At 39.9% G+C, this 15707-nt stretch overlaps 1 protein-coding gene across 1 annotated transcript in view; it reads right to left on the bottom strand.

Annotated features, from left to right (window-relative positions):
* Positions 1-5091: 5091 nt before the first annotated feature.
* Positions 5092-15707, bottom strand: part of COL3A1 (collagen type III alpha 1 chain) — a 52861-nt gene continuing 42245 nt past the window's right edge. The window contains 15 exon segments of the mRNA XM_040603726.1: positions 5092-6303; positions 7245-7487; positions 7676-7863; positions 8370-8649; positions 9333-9440; positions 9674-9727; positions 10973-11080; positions 11182-11235; positions 11837-11944; positions 12123-12176; positions 12564-12671; positions 13462-13485; positions 13487-13570; positions 13705-13866; positions 15298-15351. Of these exon segments, the coding sequence (XP_040459660.1) occupies positions 6157-6303; positions 7245-7487; positions 7676-7863; positions 8370-8649; positions 9333-9440; positions 9674-9727; positions 10973-11080; positions 11182-11235; positions 11837-11944; positions 12123-12176; positions 12564-12671; positions 13462-13485; positions 13487-13570; positions 13705-13866; positions 15298-15351 (1776 nt within the window). The 3' untranslated portion in view covers positions 5092-6156.

The following is a 15707-nucleotide window of genomic DNA, read 5'->3' as shown; positions in this document are numbered from 1 at the left end:
AGGTTGATTGCCAATCTGTCTGTTGTGCTATCAGCATTATATGTTTTACCATTTGCTGGGAGAAAGTCTGGAAAACTATTAAGGTATCAGGCAACACTCTGAACAGGATGCTAGAAGAGATTTTTTTCCTCCATCCTCCACATTAATTTCTTGCACATTTGTTATTTCCTTGCTGATAGAGTAAGAAGCCACCTTTCTGTAAAGCTCTGGCTTGTTGTTTTCTAAGTAATACTTCATTATGATCTCTTGTGTTCTCAGTATTAGAATGGTGCACTATGAAATTTTATATTGCAAAATTTGTTCCTCAACTGAGGTATTACTATCCATCCTCCAGGGAATTCTGAAGCATTATTTAGGAATGTTTGTGTAGGAAAAAAACCCAACAAAAACCCATGCAAGTTCACATGTGACCAAGCATCACAGAACTGCTTGTTGGCCATAGTCAATTAAGTGAAAAATCTGGAATCGTAATAATGTTCTTTTGTTGATTGAGTTTGCATCAGAAGCTTCAGTAAAATATTTTTACATGTTTGGTAGGGAGCAATCTTCCCTGTGACAAAAACACAACATGGACAGAAGATTGTGACAATTGTAGGAGCCATCATTGTAATTTCAGAGCCTCTGCCCTCTAAAGGACATGCTGTGTGATTCTACACACATACAAAAATAAGTCAGTCAACAGCGTTTTCTGCTGTCGTATCAGTTTAGCTATTTCCTGACAGAAATATTAACTTCTGCTTTGTGGATGCTACCAAACGGAATGGAGGAACGAGTCAACTTCTTCAGGTATCTTGGAGTTACTGTAACCAGGATAGTGAAGCTGAAATGTGAGTTATGATAGGAACATTCACAAAACCCCACTGAAACTGGAAAATCTCCAGTGCCTCCAAGAGCAATCCTTTAATGGCTGAGTTCTCAGTGCATGAGAATCCAGCAACAAAAGTTAAGTTTTGTCCTTTAATCCAGAGATGTCTGTGGCTAAGGATATACTGAAAGGAGGTCATGTGGTTTCTCATGAACCTCTTCTGGCAGAGAAATTTTGGATAAGCGTAGTTTTGCTAGGTAGCACTTAACAGGGGGGAAAAAAAAAAAAAAAAGAAAAAAGAAAAACATTATGACCAATGGACTTCTGGAAAGGAGAGGCCATAAGCTGGAGTGGCTTCTGTGATGGGAAAGCAGCAGTGTGGCTTAGAGCCAATGATTCCAGAAGATTTTCTCCAGGCTGAAGCTATTACGGGACAAAAAGCAGGTAGGAAGACAAGACCACCAGGATGTTGATGTGGTGGATTTCATTCATCCTGGAACAGCAGTCCCTCAGTGTAGGGTGAACTACATCTCGCCTCCTCCCAGCAAACAAGTAGGGAGACACACAGAAAGCAGCTCCATCACCCAAATGCTAAAGCCTCCTGCAAAGTATCTTCCTCTTCTGATACTTTTAAATCTAGGTTTCTACAGACTTTTGTTAAGAACATAACGAGATACATTTAAGGACATCTGATTACAAGCACATGTTGAATTAAAATGCTAAATCATAATATAAATATTTCATACATTACTGTAGCTTAAGATTTGTGCAACGCGTGCCTCATTGCTCACGTTTCCAGAAGAGAGGCACTTGCTTTAAGACTTGGAGCCTGCCAGACCAGACTTCTTTCCTGGTGAAAAGAAACAGGTATTGTGTTTCAAAGAATCAGGAGGGTTTCAGTCTTGGTTGAAATGGGTATGTTATCTGTAGTGAGAAATATATTCTGACTCGGTGACTACAATGAAGGTGTGTTACTGTCATAAGTAATAGCCAGTCCTCCAAAGTAACACATTTTCCAGCTTATATAACTAATATGCAGCTGACGAGGTGCACTAAAAATCAGCTTTCTCTACGGAAGCTATCAGGACAGGCATAGAATGGCTAGTTGTTGGTTGGAAAGATCTTTCCTCTTCCTGAATTCAAAATTCTTGCAGACAGCTCTTCCTCCAAGTTACTACCTGCAAGCAGAGGCTTAGGACTGTTTAGCTGCTTTCCCAACAAGGCGAGCGTTACAGGTCACACCGCTGCTTGATGTAGGTGTCTAGCTTCCTTTTCTTTGGAAGGAAAGTTGTTAGTAATTAGCCAGCTTCCAGAAAAAAGATTCCTGGTAGCTGTTCAAATTCAGAAACCAGCACAACCCCATGCTAAGTGATTGCTTACCCTTGTCTGGTTCCAGGTGTGAACTTGGCACGGAGGTGAAAAGCTGTAGAGACACAAACTCATGGGATGGCTCATCTCTTCCCAGTAGCTGTCCCTAGGCTGTTGCCCCCTGCCCCGGGAAGGATTGCTGGGGTCAACAGCTTCTGCAGTCATTTCTCAGGCTGCACCCGTCAAGGGTTGTGAGAGGGGGCTGGTGGGGGTGTTACAGCAGGGCCTGGAGCCATGCAGCTTCTAGACGGGATGGCTGCGGAGAACGCCTCGCCTACCACCCACAGGGAGGCAAGGCTACGTGATTCATACATGTATAACTAGCCATACAGGTGCGTATGATTTTTTTTTTTAAATAGGATGTAATAAGATAGCGCTTCCCCCCCCCCCCCCCCCCCCCCCCCATTAGAAAAGGGTTGGATGGTTGTTGTCGTCACTTTATGGTATTTTTAAGCATAATTTCCATAAAGGCCATAAGCAGAAGATATTGAAATAGTTCCCGTGCCACAGACAATAGCCAGGGAGTCCACGTTCACCAGAAGAAAAGCTCTAGTGTCCTGGAAAAGAGCTACACCTTTAGGTGAGAACCTGCAATTAATGGAAAGGTGAGGCTCCAAAACAATGTTAAAACCTAAATAGTGATATCTTAAAGCTGTTGGTATAAGCCAGGAAAATCTTTGAGGCAGGTGTTTGTTTTGGGTTTTTTTTTTTCCCTGTTGTTCTGTTTCTTTTCCCCGAAGAGCCATACGTGATGCTGTGAAGTGTACGAATATAACTGGTGTAACAGGTAAAGAGAATAAGAAGCTGTGGATCAGAAAGTGAGAAATTTCTTGCATTAGTCTCATTACTATGTGGGCAACTTCTTCCTTTGTTGTTTTTTTTTTTATGCCTCTCTTTCAACTATGTAGACTACAATATTCTTTTTTTCTTTTCTCCAACACAACTTTATATGCCAAAGGAAGGTGCACTTGAATATGTGCCTAAAAATATCAACCTGTCTTAGAGCTGGAAAACAGGAGTTTGTGGTTCTGTACAGCCTTGAAAGACCTCTACTAGTTACCTGCTCAAAAGTGGGTTATTCCCAGAAGTGCTGTAGTCTATGGACTTGATGTACTGCTCTGTAACAGTGAAAAATGGTGCTGCCAGCCTGAAAGAGTCAGGTAAGACTTTTTTTTTTTTAAAAAATATATTTCCAATGTAAAATAAAAGCTAGAGTCTTCCATAGTAAATCAGAGTAAAAAAAATAGGATTAGAATCTAAATCTTCCAAAGGCTAGCCTTATTTCCCAAGCTAATTCTTGTTTCGTATCTGTTTCATATTTCTATTACATCAAAGACCCTACTACAAAAATACAGAGGCATCAGAATTGTGGCGGCTTAATAAGTGACCTGCTGAAATAAATGAAAGTATGGGGGGTCAAGTAGATTATTTTATGTTGGTCTTGGCTATTTCTTTGTGTTTTCTACAAATGCTCCAGTAATCACCTTTCATTGGTACAAATTATTAATCAAAGACTTAATGACTGCGTGTTTTCTTTAGGAAAAAAGCCCCCAAATCTTCAATTTTAAGGTTGAGTAATTGTTACCAGCTATTCAATCAGCCACAGTAGTGCTGGAGATTACAGAGAACATTTTTTTCCTGCCATGGGAATTAAGAACAGTTTTTTTTAATGCCTTTTTCCACCAGGCAGCGTTCTTACCAGCCGCTTCCATAAAATTTCAACTCCAATCAAAAGACTCCCTACCATGTAATTTGTCAGATTAATATTATTACGTGCTTGTAATTCTCATGTTCCATAAACGGTAGCTATTTTCACCGTAAAAGTAGGAGGTTTTCTGCGAAAGCAAATACTTTTTTATGAATTGTTGGCACTATTCCTTTGTGTTGCACTAAAATACAGTCATGCCTGTGTTGATATCAAATTTGTGCTGTTAAGGTCCCCCCAGACCCTCACTGTTTTGGTTCTTTGTGGGCACATCCAGATTCTTTGATGCCAGAGCAGGGCAGCATCTTAGCTCAGATCCAAATCTGGTGAGATTCCCTAAGAAACAGTATTTCTCTGCCCTTTTTTTCCCACTTGGTCCAATCCAGAAACTGTTCTCAGAGGATGCATAATCCACCCTCATCATTGAGAACCTTTAAGAATCTGAACATTTTTTCTCCCTATTTTTTTGTTGTTTGACCTTGTAGAAGGTCCTTAATGCTTCTGGGCAGTGGAGCGTCACTTGGCAGTGCAGGCACCGTGTGGGGGCAGGCTTTGTATCTTCCTTCACTGAAAGAGTGAGGAGCATCTGTCAGCGTTTACCTCTGGGAGAGGTTTCATGGCCCAGGTTCTGGTGTGCAGATAATTTCCTCCTTCTGGCCTGAAGCTCAGGCACTGACAAACTGCTGTGGTAATTGATCTTGACTTTTTGCTAGAATCTAGAAATGACTTAGTTGTGCAGCTCCAGGGACCATAAAAAATATCCAGCTGCTTAGATTGTCAGCTTCATCAAACTGCTAGTGTTGCTAGCCTGCTCTGTAGGAGCCCCTTAGGCCATTATTTAAGCTGCCATCAGAAAGGGTGGCAGCCTGTGACTGCCTATTTATTTAGGCTGAAGCAGGTTTTCTAGGGGGGAGGAATGATTAAACTCTTGTATTTCCTCCAAACTGGTCTGCCTAGGTGCATGGGAGCTGTTTTGGCTCTTGCTGTCAGAGCTGAATCCATGCTGATAGTCAGAGAAGCTCACCACGCTTGAAAAAAACTGAGCCACTGGCTGGGGAGAGAATTGGAAAAAGAAAGAATGAAAATTTCATAGTATGACGGCATAAACCTCATCCCTTAGGATTACCAATTTTTCCTTCAAAAAAGTGATCCTGGAAAAATAAGTGGTACCAAAGAAAGAGATACAAATATTGAAATAAATTTTAAAAGTCAGTTTTATGAAACAAGGAGTTTTATTAAGATATTTTATTATGTGTCTCTGTAAGGAATAGACCAACAACCATATAAAAGCTTACAAAGATGGTTAACCTTCAACACTATAAATGTGTTAACGTGACAGAAGAAGTTCACAATTTTGCATCTTTATTGACTTTTACAGAGTGAAGGGAGAAAGTTCTCAACTAGGACATGCCAATGCTGATCTTTGACAGGAGACATTTACAATTGCTTTAAATCATTTACGTGTTGTTTTTTTTTTTCTCTTTTTCTTTTTAAAGCAAGTCAATAACCCCGACTTGCAGAGTTAGGAGTGAAAAATACATTAGCACCATCATATTAGTCTTTTACACTTCCCTAATTTTAGTGGTCTTGACCAGCAACGACAGGAAAGTAGAGAAGCACCTTTGATAACAGAATACAATCCAACAATAAACTTATGGTGACTACTGACATTAAGGTATTGAACTCTTAAAAGACACTGTACTTTTTCACAGCTAATCAGTACAGAAATAGACAATTTTATACCAAATGATTCCACTGAATTGACCGATGGGTCCAAGGTGTTTTGACTGATTTGTTTGGATTTTTGGTTTGACTCATCAGACACATCCCAGTTTCTGTCCATGTTGAGGTAGTTGAAACAGGGAGGTCTTTTTAGCTTTATGGACTGCATCTTAGAAAGGAGGGTAAACTTTGGTACTGGGAGCAATCAGTGCTTTGTAAATTGGCTAACATTCAACTAATAGAACACAGTGTTGTTTTATTAAGTGTTGAAGTTGTATTATAGCACCACGGAGACATGTTTTGAAGATGGAATTTGGTAAAAAAAAATAGAGCAAAAAAGCATTTTTACTGTACTTTGTGTAATAGCAAAAAAAAAAAAAAAAACCAAACCCAAACCCAACCCTTGATCTCAAATTTATTTTTCCCCCAGAAATTTTGTTAATAAATAACTGGGATACAGATGGTCACCTGTAATAGCTGACAAGGCTAAAACAAAGGAGCACAGTTGGAGTGTGAATCTGTTTGCTGGGATTTCAGAAAGAGCAGAATCTTTGATTTATAAGAAGCAGACCGGGCCAATGTCCACGCCAAATTCCTGATCAGGACCACCAATATCTATGGGTGCAATATCAACCACAGGCAACCTCATTGTCTTGCGCGTCCTGTATTCAAAGACTGTTTTACCCCATTCACCAGTGTGTTTCTGTGAAGTTAAAAAGAAAAGAAAAAAAGCCAACACGTTAGAGAAATCACTGTAGGGGTATGTGAAAGTTATCCTACAGTTTACTGCATTTCATGCTTTCTCTTTCCATCTTAATGTGTCCCTCCCGCCACTATGAAAGTCGGTCACAGTCTCTGTAGAAATGAACACGTAGTTAAATAGTCTTAATTTCTGGACCTTTTACGCGAGGTCTCGTGGGGCTGTAGACCTTGGGGCTCAGAAGGGATGGGATCTCTGAGGGACCGTACTCTGGAGTGGTGCCAGCGCCCTGACTTGTGACTGAGATGTGCTCTGCGTGCTGGGAGCGGGTACAGATGGCTACTCTCTTTGGGAAGTGGTTTTGGCCTCAGGAAAAAGTGTAATGAGGTAGCTGTTCAGGTTAAAGAAATGGCCATGGAGTAGGTATGTTCGTGCATCCCTAAAGGGCAGGTTTGCCCTATATGTCAGTGTTCATTGTGCTTTGGGGACCTTAAACAGCAGGAGGAGAAACTGTGGATGGTGCTACGGTGTTTTGTATTTGTTACTGAAAAGGCTGCAGATGCTTACAGCCTAGCACGCTTATTGATGTGACTGCTCCTCTCCCGTGCTTTCTGTGGCAGTGAGCAAGGCACAGAGAAGTTTCCCCCCTCCCACAATCATAGCCCATGGCTTGAATCAGCTAGCCTTGACATTTTTTAAATTATTTTTTGTTACTTTTTAATGACCAAGATGATTCCTATTACTCTTAGTTTTAATGTTGACATGGGATGGATCAAAACTTGGTCGCTGTCGACTTTGACTCTAAAGCACAGATTTAAATAGGAGTGCAGCTGTGTCCTTGCCTTACCCAGGTCATGCAAAGCTCTCTCTTCCTTTATTATGGGTCTAGTCCTCTAGAGGGAACGGGTTATTAAACTACCATAGTAGAATTCTTGTTTACTTACAGTACAGCCATCTTCCAGAACAGCATACGTGAACCTGCTGTTTCCTTCAGCCTTGATCTCACTTTCCACAGAGCTCATCAGTTTCAAAGCTTTTTTAACATTTCCACTGGCTTGATCCATGTAGGCGATGCTGTTCTTGCAGTGGTAGGTGATGTTCTGGGAGGCACGGCTAGAGAGGATGCGGAGGAAGGCCAGCTGAACTTCTGAGACATCCTCTGGAAGCTCAGGATCGCCGTAGCTGAACTGCAGAGTACAACACATGAGCAACAGGTTTGGTTTAATCATGTCTAGGGACAGTCCATATAGTTATCATTTCACCTGCTAAATGTTTAGCCTAGTTTAATTTCAGGATTATTTTTAAGTACATTGTGATGAATGCGAGTACAATAGATGTACTACCTTTCGGGCTGTTAGCTGTGGTAATTCCGTACCTGAAAGCCTCCATTCATAGATTCTCCAAACCAAATGTGTTTCTTTCCACTGCTTTCGCTGGTCCACCAGTTTTTCCTTGGCACAGTGCTGGGGTTAGCACTGAGGCATGTCTCACCAGTTTCCATATTGCAGTATACTTTAATAGCATCCATTTTGCAGCCTTGGTTAGGATCAATCCAGTACTCTCCTAGAGGTAAAAAAAATAGTAATAAAGAAATATTAAGGGGCTTAATATATTTGGAGAAACATCTGACTGCATGATGGTGAAGCTTATTTCTATACCAGGTTCCTGAGCCAAATTAGGAAGCATATTAACTCTGACAAAAGCGATGCCACAAAAAATAAGATGATATAAAAATACATTGCATTCATGTGAATGCTATAAATAATATGGCTGACACTTGAAATAAAGATAGAACTTGGGTTTGGTTGTGGGGTTTTTTTTCAAAATAATTATTTAAACATGTTTACTTACAAGCATGTAAGAATTGTAGTTGAAATCATTATATACACTGAGTAAATTAAAGTTCAAAATCATAATTACATTTATACTGGTTATCATGATATTTGTTTAAAATAAAACAAGTCAAGTTTTTATAACAGATCTATGCATTTAAATATTTAAAGACAATAGCATTTATGAAAAACAAAATGAAGATCTGCTACTGTGGTGAAAATAAAACACAAACATACCACTCTTGAGCTCAGGATGGCAGAATTTCAGATCTCTGCAGTTACGAGCTGGATTCTTCTGTGACCCATCAGGACTAATGATATTTTCAATCTGGTTGTTAATTGATTTCATTGAAGATATGATGTCACCCAGATTGATATCATTTTCTTTTGGCTCATCTCGATATTCATACCCATAGCCCACTGGACCTTTTTCAGCACCACCCAGGGAAGCCACGCCACCACAACATGGACCAGGAGGACCAGGGGGACCAGAAGGACCAGGCTGGCCTGGTGGACCCTAAAAAAAAGGTGAACATAGTGCTGAGTGGAGATTACAGGTTAAAACTAAGAGTCTGTGTAGGCCCTAATCTTAAGAAAATGTGAATTTTCATGTAAATATTTTATTTATTCATTAAATAATAGCAATTGTGACATATAAGTATCTGTTAGACTTTCCAGACCTTTATTTTCTTAAAATTGAGAAATTTTTTTCCTGTTTTTTTTTCAAGCTGTGACTGTCCTTCTTCTGTCTGGGCTTTGAGAAGGAGAAGGAACCCTTTCCCTCAAAACCCAGAGAATAACCGTTTCTTGGCTTTAGGAGAAGTGACTATGCTAGTGACCTTTGCAGCACCATCCCCCCTACAGAAGTGTGGGAAACCCAATTTATAGCTTCCATATCACAAAGGGGGTCTGTGCTTTGAAGTGGGGACCCTGCCTCCCTGTTGGACGCAGAAAGGTTGATGATTATGTGAGATTAATGCAACACCCAACACATCAATAGTTAGACGGAACTACAAATGACCTGGTTTTTTGTGCTGGTTTTTTTGTGTCCTTAATTTAGCCTTGGTAGCTAGATAAATCCTACCACAAACTCCGTCCATGAAATACAGAATTTTCTGAGGGAGATATTTAAATGGGAGAGTGCTCTGTGTTCGATGATTAATCCCTAAAGGTTTGGTTGAGTGTGCACAGTTTACTTACTGCAGGGCCACTGTCACCTCTGTTACCACGGGGGCCAGGAGGACCGATTGGACCTGGGTAGCCACCTCTACCATCTTTTCCAGGCTGCCCAGCTGGTCCTGGGGGACCCTAGAACAACGTTGAACACAAATAATATGGTCAAAATAGTTAACCGGATAATCTCAAATTCAGAAGTACTTTGTGAGATAAATCATACAGAAATGTTTGAAATATCAGGTGTTTTCTCTTTCTTCAGCTGTTGCCCATTAGAGTTTTTAAATCAGCTATCTTTCTTTTTTTTTTTTTTTTTTAAGCAGTCTGAATCTTCTTTCTAGTTACACTAAGTAAGGAGTTTTTCTTACCCTGGCACCTGAAGCTCCTGGACTTCCAATTGCACCTTGTGGACCCAGGGGACCCTATGAAGAAAATAAAAGTAAGTCATACACCTCCCAGTAATGTTTTGCAACTAGTTGGGTGTACCTTAAAGACAGACATGGAAAACATCTTTAAGATTATATGAAACACATCCTTATAGAAAGACTATTTCGAATATGAGAGTGAATGGCTTTCATTCTGTCGCTCTTTAGCCAGAAAAAAATATCTAAATATCCTCTAATGGAAAAATATTAATGAATGCGATATCCAAAATGCAAGAAAGCCAATGGACATCAATGAGCTTTGGAAGAATACATGGCTATAGGCTCATAATGCTGCAGTTGTAATCATATTACCACTAAAGTTGTTTAAATGTTTTGACAAACACTCATGTTTTCAAATGCATTATAAAATTTGCTCTATTTATGCACCACAAAGGATTAAGCCATATGTTTAAAGATTATTGACCATCTCACTGTCATAATGTAAATGAGAATGTATCAGATTTTTTAAAAACGCATGTTATACATTAGATAACCGGTTATATTGTGTTGTTAAATAGGTTGGTATTGGTTGCATTTATAGTGAACACTTCTATCTTTTTGCCATCATTAGTAGATTAATTGTGTGAGTTTTGGTTTCTTGGTTCTCGCTTGTACCCATGAGTGCTATTAATGGTTCTTTTAACTGTAAATCACTTTTAAAATTTTCATTTATCCTGAATACCTAGGGCATGCCTGTCTATTACCCTTTGATTCTTTTAGCTATTAAGAACTGTTCAAAATGGTAATGCATGTTCACAGTTCACTGGTTTACTATTTCATGCCCATTTTGCCCTACTATTATTAATTACTGCAAAAGATACATGATAGAAGTGAGGTGTTTGGACTCCAAGTAGCTTTTTCATGGATTTAGTTGCCTGCCTAACATAGATTTCTAACAGGCAAAGATATTTTAACTCCTGTTTCTATCTTCTATAACTTAATCAGGAGTAACCTATATAAATGAATGCAAAAAGTGTTTGTTCCAGGCAAAGGCAGACACATAGATGAAAGGGAATATGGCAACCCCAGTTTTAGCTCCTAACAGCTTCTTCCAGTTCTTTATTAATAATTATTTCAGGTTGATTCAGGGAATCTGGACTTTTGAACTCATTTAACAATCCAATTACACAGATTTTTTTTTTTCTTTCCTCAGTACATTATTTAAGGCTAACTATTTACCTGGGACCTAAACTACAGAAACTAAACCCAGCTGTAATTCCCAATCCAATGCAAAATACTTACAGGAGGACCAGGGAGACCGGGAGTGCCAGGAAACCCTCTATGACCCTTTATGCCAATGCTGCCTCGTTCACCAGGTTCACCTTTGTCACCACGAGGACCTTGAGGACCCTTTAAGAGTAGATTTGCGACAAAAGGAACATATAAAGAAATACCCAAATAACATAATATGGTGAATTTATGATATTACAAATACTTTAAATATAACTTACAGCAGGACCACGAGTACCAGCAGGACCGGTAGAGCCAGGAGGGCCGGGTGGACCCTGTGACACAGTAAGAATATGGATCACTTGGTGTTGACTAGACTGCCTTTTTATTTTCAGATAAGCAATATGTTCAAAGCCAGCAGCTGGTTGGAAACAAGGCGAAGCTACACACACACACACACTATACAATCAGCAAGAATTTTGGCCAGTTCCTTTCTCTACCCACGTTCGTCTTACTCAGCTGCTTGTAGGCACTGATACATACTACGTGCACTGGACTCCTTCACGTTGTGAGTTGCTCAGTGCTCAAGCTGTGCTGGTGTCATCACTTCTCAGAAATAACTTGAGGACTTCCAAAAGTTACTCCTTTAGTTCAAATAAATAACATCGCTTCTGCTGCATAAGCACCAAATGGGATGGAAATTAAGATAGGGCCTGGTGGGATGATGTGCTTTTTGGCATCCTAAGGAGTATGTGGATTTTAAGCTTAATTTGTATAGTTATCAGGAACATAAACTGTGATGTCTTTCCCCTTGGTATTCTTATAAGAGAGGTCCTCAATGCCAGCAGACTATGTCAGTAACAAATGTATGAATCTTCCAAGCTTCCTCTTTATTACTGCATGAAATAGACTTTGCATAGAAAAGGTATTTCTTACCTGAAATCCTCTTTCACCAGCTTTTCCAGGTGCACCACTGCTACCTGCAGGTCCAGGGTGACCAGGAGGTCCTGGAGGGCCAGGAGAGCCACTTTCACCACGGTCACCCTGCAGAGTAACAGTTGACAGGATAATAAATTTAGTGTGTTACAGAAGTACAGTGTAAAATGTATATTCATTGGAGCATAAGAGATTTAAGGAACAAGTTACATAGCACAGAACTATGTATATCGTCATCTCTATGTAACTTTTTTTTGGCAATCTAAAGATATTGGTGATTCCTTACTTTGCCTCCTGGGGATCCATCACGTCCGGGTGAGCCATCTGAGCCAGGGTTACCCTGGGAGGGAGACAGAGTGGTACAGTTTGTTCATAAATTGGATGAGGAATAAACAGCTTGCGCTCTAGTAAACTTAAATAATGCTTATCAAAGAAAGAGCATTTTCAAGAGGGTAGAATTCCTGAAGGTGGATTGGCCCCTAAAAGATCTGGAAGACCTTCATTATTTTGTAGGCATATGGGCAATGCCATCTCTTGTTCAGTTCCAAGGGAGACAGAGCTGTGCAGAGACAGCAGGCTATTCCACCTTACACGAAAATGTAATCTGCCCAGGTCCCTGTGCGTCAGGCACTTGAGGAAGGCTTTGTGAACCTTGGAGCACCTTTACTCCCAGCATCTCCCATTTGTAACTCACAAGCTAGCAGGAAGGTCTAACGCATCTACTCACATCTCTGCCAGGCTCTCCAGGTAAGCCTCTCTGTCCAATAGGACCTTGTGGCCCAGGAGCACCGCGTTCTCCTGGGATACCGTTCGTGCCTGGTTTACCATCTTCACCCTGAAAAAAAAGGGAAGGGGTTTCATTGCAGATAAGGTACTTGGGAAATACTGTTCTACATCTTCAATTGAATATATGGTCGTTATGAAGGAGATCTAATAAAGCTAAGGGCCAGTGTGACTTTGGTGATTGTGAATACTGAAAACAAGAAAGATGAAAAAAAAAGTTTGGCCAAATTTATATTGCTGGTATTCTTCATGCAAGGCCATTGAACCCAAGGAACATTGCATATTCTATTTATTTCTCTTCTTATGTACCCAAAACCAATAGTCAAAACAGTTAACAAAAAAATGCCAGTCTGTCACTATATTAGTGATAAAATACAAACCAAGCCTCACATCGCTTTTTCTAGAGGGAACTGAAAGTATTTTTCTGTTGGGGTCATAATATTTAAGCAAGAAACTTATCGAGAATTAAGGAAAGATAAATATCTTGTGGTAGGTGAGACTACGACTCACACCTTGTCTCAAGGAGAGTTTATAGTCCACAACCCTCCTTAAGCGTGTGAAGCTGGCTATATACTTCTAGATAATCTGATTCAGGGCTCTTGGTAATAGAGATGAAAGCCAATCTCACATCCCACAGCTGCAGGTGACCGGACATTTTAAAGCCCAATCTTCTGAACGCAAATACAAATAACAGTAAATTCCGTAGTGTCTAGACTAAAAAGCATTTTTTTTAAAAAATACAACACATTCATTACTTTTTGTATCTCTACGCTATGTTTAGTGGCTGGATTACAGCCGTTGCGTTAGCTTTGAGGCTACTGCTGCAGTGAATGTGCTCTCACCTTGGCACCCGCCATACCGGGGGGGGCCACTCGGGCCACGCAGACCTGGCAAACCTGTGCTACCCCGGCCACCAACGATGCCTTGAGGACCTGGTTCACCTGGTGCCCCCTGTTTAAGAAAAGGTCAGATCAGTCAATACTGAGTATCTTCAACATTCAGTCAGTGGGTTCTTATTCTTGAGAGATCAACCCCTGTTATTGGTATATATTGGTATAACAGTCCCCGGCTGGATGTATACTTACCCTTTCTCCTCGTGCGCCTGGTGACCCTTTTTCGCCTGGCGGGCCGGGCTCACCTCTTGTTCCAGCAGGTCCCGGGCTGCCAGGACCACCGGTACTACCAGGGGGTCCAGGAGGCCCATCCTTGCCTGCAGGTCCTGCATTACCAGGGGGACCTGGACTGCCCTGACAATAATTGAAAAAAAAAAAAGAGTGCGTGAGCTGTGTTCTCTGAAACAGTAGCATATGCTTATGGCATTGATCTTTGCTCATGAAAGCCAGCCAGACTTGAGTCATTGCCTGAAGGCAGATTTAGGGTCGAGCCTCTATGCACCCAAATCTGGTCTGGTCTTATAAAGGTAATCCTTTCAACTACCACTTTCAAAACTGATTTATTTTTTTTTTCTACCTACTGTCTGGACACATTGTTTGCATAACACAACACCTGCACATCTTGGATGCCCAGTGGTTGTAATGCATCTGACACAGGATACAAGTTTCTTGCCTATGGCTCTGCCACAGAAATTTGAAAACCAGTAGCAGACCCTGCTAATTTCTTGACTCACTCATACCAGATACCTTTAAGGTGGTGTCTTGGACACGTGCAGAATGAAATGTCTTTCATTAGAACTATTGCCTTAAACAATCAATGGAAAGAGTTACACTGACTTTAATGGTACCTTAAATAAAATCCTATTTTTTCTTTTTATTTAGCAATATTCAAATTTGCATCTGTCTGTAACCGTAAGACAGAAAATAAAAATCTGTTAAAAAAGAAATAATTTTTCTTGCCTTATACCTCAGTTACCATAAAACAAAAGATTACTTACAATTTTGATTTCAAAATGTGTAAATGCATTGTGTTATTTATATTTTCTTAGTTTTTAAAGAATCAAAAATTGGAATCTAATTTTTACTATGTGAGTCAAAAGTAGGTGCATGTTGAACATGCAAGGGTATTATGAAACAGCTTTTCTTCACACACAGATATTGCATAAAATATTGTAATTAGCTGATGCACCAGCATACATTTTTACAATAGGATACTGCAGACTGGTAGACTAAACTTTACATGTAGGCCATATCATAAGAGAGAAACTTTGCCGCAAGAATCTTTCTAAACTCCTCTGACCCAGGATAATTAAATCTTATGCAATTCCATTCCATACAGGCAACTAAAAAGATTTCTCAACAGTGAGCTACAAAACATAGTTTTGAAAATGCATACCAATTCAAGATTCTGAATCGAATATTTTTTTGCATCATAGAAAAGCAAGAGAGAAGACGGAATGACTGCCACACACAGAAATACTCGAGGACCTGATCCAGGAGAAGGACTCCACTAACTCCGATGGGCTTTGGAGAACAAACCATAAAAGCAGGAGGAGTATCAAGACAGTAAGTGAATGAATTGCTATTCCATATGAACTAAGAGGAGAGTAATCTCTTTTTTTGGAGAATTTTTTCCCCGAGTTGAAACATCATATTGAGAATGCTTTTGCTTACATCCTATTCATGTTAAGGTGCATACAGCTTAATATAATTTAATATATTAATATACATCTAAATATACTCACAAGGTAAGAATAAAATAAAAAAGGGGTTAAGACAACTTACATTGCTACCAGGGGGACCAGGCAGACCACGAGCACCAGGGAAACCAGCAGCACCCTACAAGAGATCAATACTTTTAGTTGTCCTTTTCTGAAGATTGGAAAAATATGAACAAATTTATTTTTATACAACAGCTGAATACTAATTATATTTAGGTGTTTTGCTTAAAATCTGAATTAAAATATTAAATCTCCTGAAACAGAAAAAGAAATTAAAATTTTTATTGATTTTTTTTTCCCCTAAGGGAAGGTCCCATATGTTCCTCAAAGGTGAACTAATGGGCTCTGAGAAACTTGGCAAAGATGGCATGTAAATCTAGTAAGTGTTGAGATAAGCCATGTTGAAGTTTTGGGTCACTGTGCCAAAAGTTATTTTGGCACCTTACTTATAGTAAAATCAATGTAATCCAGATC

Source organism: Falco naumanni, chromosome 8 (genome assembly GCF_017639655.2).
Source record: "Falco naumanni isolate bFalNau1 chromosome 8, bFalNau1.pat, whole genome shotgun sequence".
NCBI lineage: Eukaryota > Metazoa > Chordata > Aves > Falconiformes > Falconidae > Falco > Falco naumanni.
This window is presented reverse-complemented; position numbering and strand designations above follow the sequence as displayed.